The sequence below is a fragment of the Asparagus officinalis genome, chromosome 1 (genome assembly GCF_001876935.1).
Source record: "Asparagus officinalis chromosome 1, Aspof.V1, whole genome shotgun sequence".
Classification (NCBI taxonomy): domain Eukaryota; kingdom Viridiplantae; phylum Streptophyta; class Magnoliopsida; order Asparagales; family Asparagaceae; genus Asparagus; species Asparagus officinalis.
The window spans coordinates 19,378,084-19,380,708 of NC_033794.1; the positions used below are offsets into that span (position 1 = coordinate 19,378,084).

The 2,625-nt window shown below is 36.7% G+C and overlaps 1 protein-coding gene across 1 annotated transcript in view; it reads right to left on the bottom strand.

The window, feature by feature from the left end:
- Positions 547-2,625, bottom strand: part of LOC109820408 — a 2,923-nt gene continuing 844 nt past the window's right edge. The window contains exons 2-4 of the mRNA XM_020386544.1: positions 2,185-2,441; positions 1,387-1,573; positions 547-1,319 (exon numbers count right to left, since the gene is read on the bottom strand). Coding sequence (XP_020242133.1) covers positions 693-1,319; positions 1,387-1,573; positions 2,185-2,441 — 1,071 coding nt within the window. The 3' untranslated portion in view covers positions 547-692. The remainder of the gene's footprint in view (positions 1,320-1,386; positions 1,574-2,184; positions 2,442-2,625) is intronic.

Below are 2,625 nucleotides of genomic sequence, written 5' to 3' on the forward strand. Positions count from 1 at the left end.
GACTTTGTCGGAGATGGGGTTTTCCGGCTGATCGATAAGATCTACCGATCTCGTTCAAATTTTTTTTTAACTAGGGTTAGGGTTTGAAGGGTGCTTGCTTTGATACCATGTTAGAGATGGTAAATCAGAATTGCATAACTTTATTCATCATCATGGGTCTATAAATAAGAGTACATAACACATATGGGTAATAGGTTAATGGGTCTAAATCCGATAACCCAATATTAATACTAGTGTACTAATACCAACACCTACAATAGAAGGTGAACTCCACGAAAAGGGCACATAGGAAGTGAAAAGCCGCGTCTTTGGTTCGGCTGAGGAAACAGTTTTGCTGAGAGCATAGGATATCTGATGGGGTGCTTTCCTTTAGAATACTTCAATTGGTGTAGTTATGTTTTTTTTTTTTGTTGCTTCCTTTTCTAAATTAAAATCTTCTTTAGATGGAATTTTTAATTTAACTGCATAACAACATCTCGAACAATACTTGAGTATGTCATTGTTGAGCAGTGTGATATTCCTCTATAAATGAGTGAAGACTTTCGAAACATCAGTCAGTGAGCTCCACTCTCCATTATCTGTAACTATTCTTGCTAGTTTATATCTTTCTATGCATTTCATATTACATCTCCTTGTAACTTATATGTGTACATTAAATATTTCTATGTTATGCAAATACATAACATTTTATCTCATTGCCTTCGAAAAGCTCCCTTGATTCCTAAAATATCAAGCATTCCTATTATTCCCATCCCAATGACAAACCAAGTAATTCCTGCTAACACCACTTGCATTTCAAAGCTATTCACAACTTCTAGTGCCACGGATCCACCGATGTGATTATTTATAGCTTGGCTGGTATTTTCTGCACCTCTGTTTCCTACTATCATAGCTGAAAGTGCTGCCATTGTCAAAGGAACCCTTAAACTCATTAGAGTCCATTTGCTTCTTATAACTGTTTCACTTCTTTGATCCTTTTGTGAGTCCTCTAACAATGTGTTTGGTGAGGGCTCAGATGAGGAAGTTATAGAGCTCAAATTATCAACAGGCGATGGGAGGCTCAGCACCGGTGTCCAGTACTCATCACTGTGTTTAAAATTCATTGAAGAATTTGCAGGCCTTGCATTTTCTTGAGATTTCATTTTTCTAACTGCTTCCCTAAGTTTTTCGGTGTTCGTTTGAGTATATTCTTGAGGAATGTGTATCATGTTGAGGCTCGTTTCAGATTCAGATGAAGGAGATTGCCAGTACCACCAGTTTGAGAAGCATCTGATCCCCTGTACAGCAGAAACCCTTGATTCTCTTTGAAGGTCTGATTCCTGAAAGCCAAAACAGAAGTTAAGTCTCTTTAAAGATGTGTATAAATTGAGGTTTATATTATTCTACCTTGGACTTTGTTTTTGAAGCTTTATCTTTCATCTCCTCAAACCTTGTTTGAAACTTGTTCACCTCTGCAAATATATTGGAAACTCGAACTCCTCCTGTGTTGCCTCCACCGGTCATTCGAACATTTCCCCTTGGCTGCTTCGACATCAGAAACTCCAGGGCAGCAAGATTTGATCTCTCTACTATCCTTAAGTTCATTAAAAAAAATGTTACTTGAAGTAGTACTAATTGAGATGAAATTATGAAATGTGCATGATCAAGTTTAACTGTGGAAATATGTTGGATATAGACCGGATTTGATATTTATGATATATGCAAGTGTTTACTAATCATGGATACAAATACGAAAAAGAATATAGTACAAAAAAAGAACTCATACCTACATCTACCAAAATAAGAATCTAATGCAAGGAAAACAAGCATGAATACACTGTATTGGATATGAGGAAGCAGACAAGACTTGGAACTATAGTTGATGTAACATAAACATTATCTAAATAAAACAAACTTCCGAAATCAAAACCCCAACATCCATTGCGGCTAAAAAGATTAAGAATAGATTTTTGGATCTTCAAAATCAACTATTGATCTCAGAGTAAAATTCTAAAATCACTCCAGATCTACTAAGCTGAAGTCGAAAGAATTTTAGTTGTCTAATTGCACAAATATATGGATATTTGGATCCTTAAACTTGATAATTATCGCATCCATATTCTACCGAATACTAAATAAAAAAAACTGATTGGATATTGATATGGGGTATGTGCGTCTGGGGGTATTACCCCAAAGATCACTTACGAGATGCAGTCGACAGGGCAAATCTGGATGGCATCAAGGATCTTGTCTTCAGGATCAGCCCACTGCCCAATAACTCTTGCACGTCCATAAACAGATTCAATGGCGAATGTGTTCTTAGCATACAATGCACATTTCAAGCATCCAACACATTTCACTTCGTCGACAAACACTGCACGCTGTTCGTTCTCTGATCCGAACCATGTTGAATATAGCGGTTTTCCTGAGTACCCTCTGAACTCTGATAGCTTTGCTTGTTCCTGCATTCAAAACTAGGCATGAATGAATCTGAGGATGTCATAAAATAAAGCATATCAGCAGATCTATTTGTCAAAAAAAAAAAGGAAAGAAAGAAAGAAAGAAAAGTTCTGAGTGTGTTAAAAAAAATCACTCGCAGGTGAGCGATAGTAAGGAGGTCTCTCCTCAAGTAACCCAATATGGACA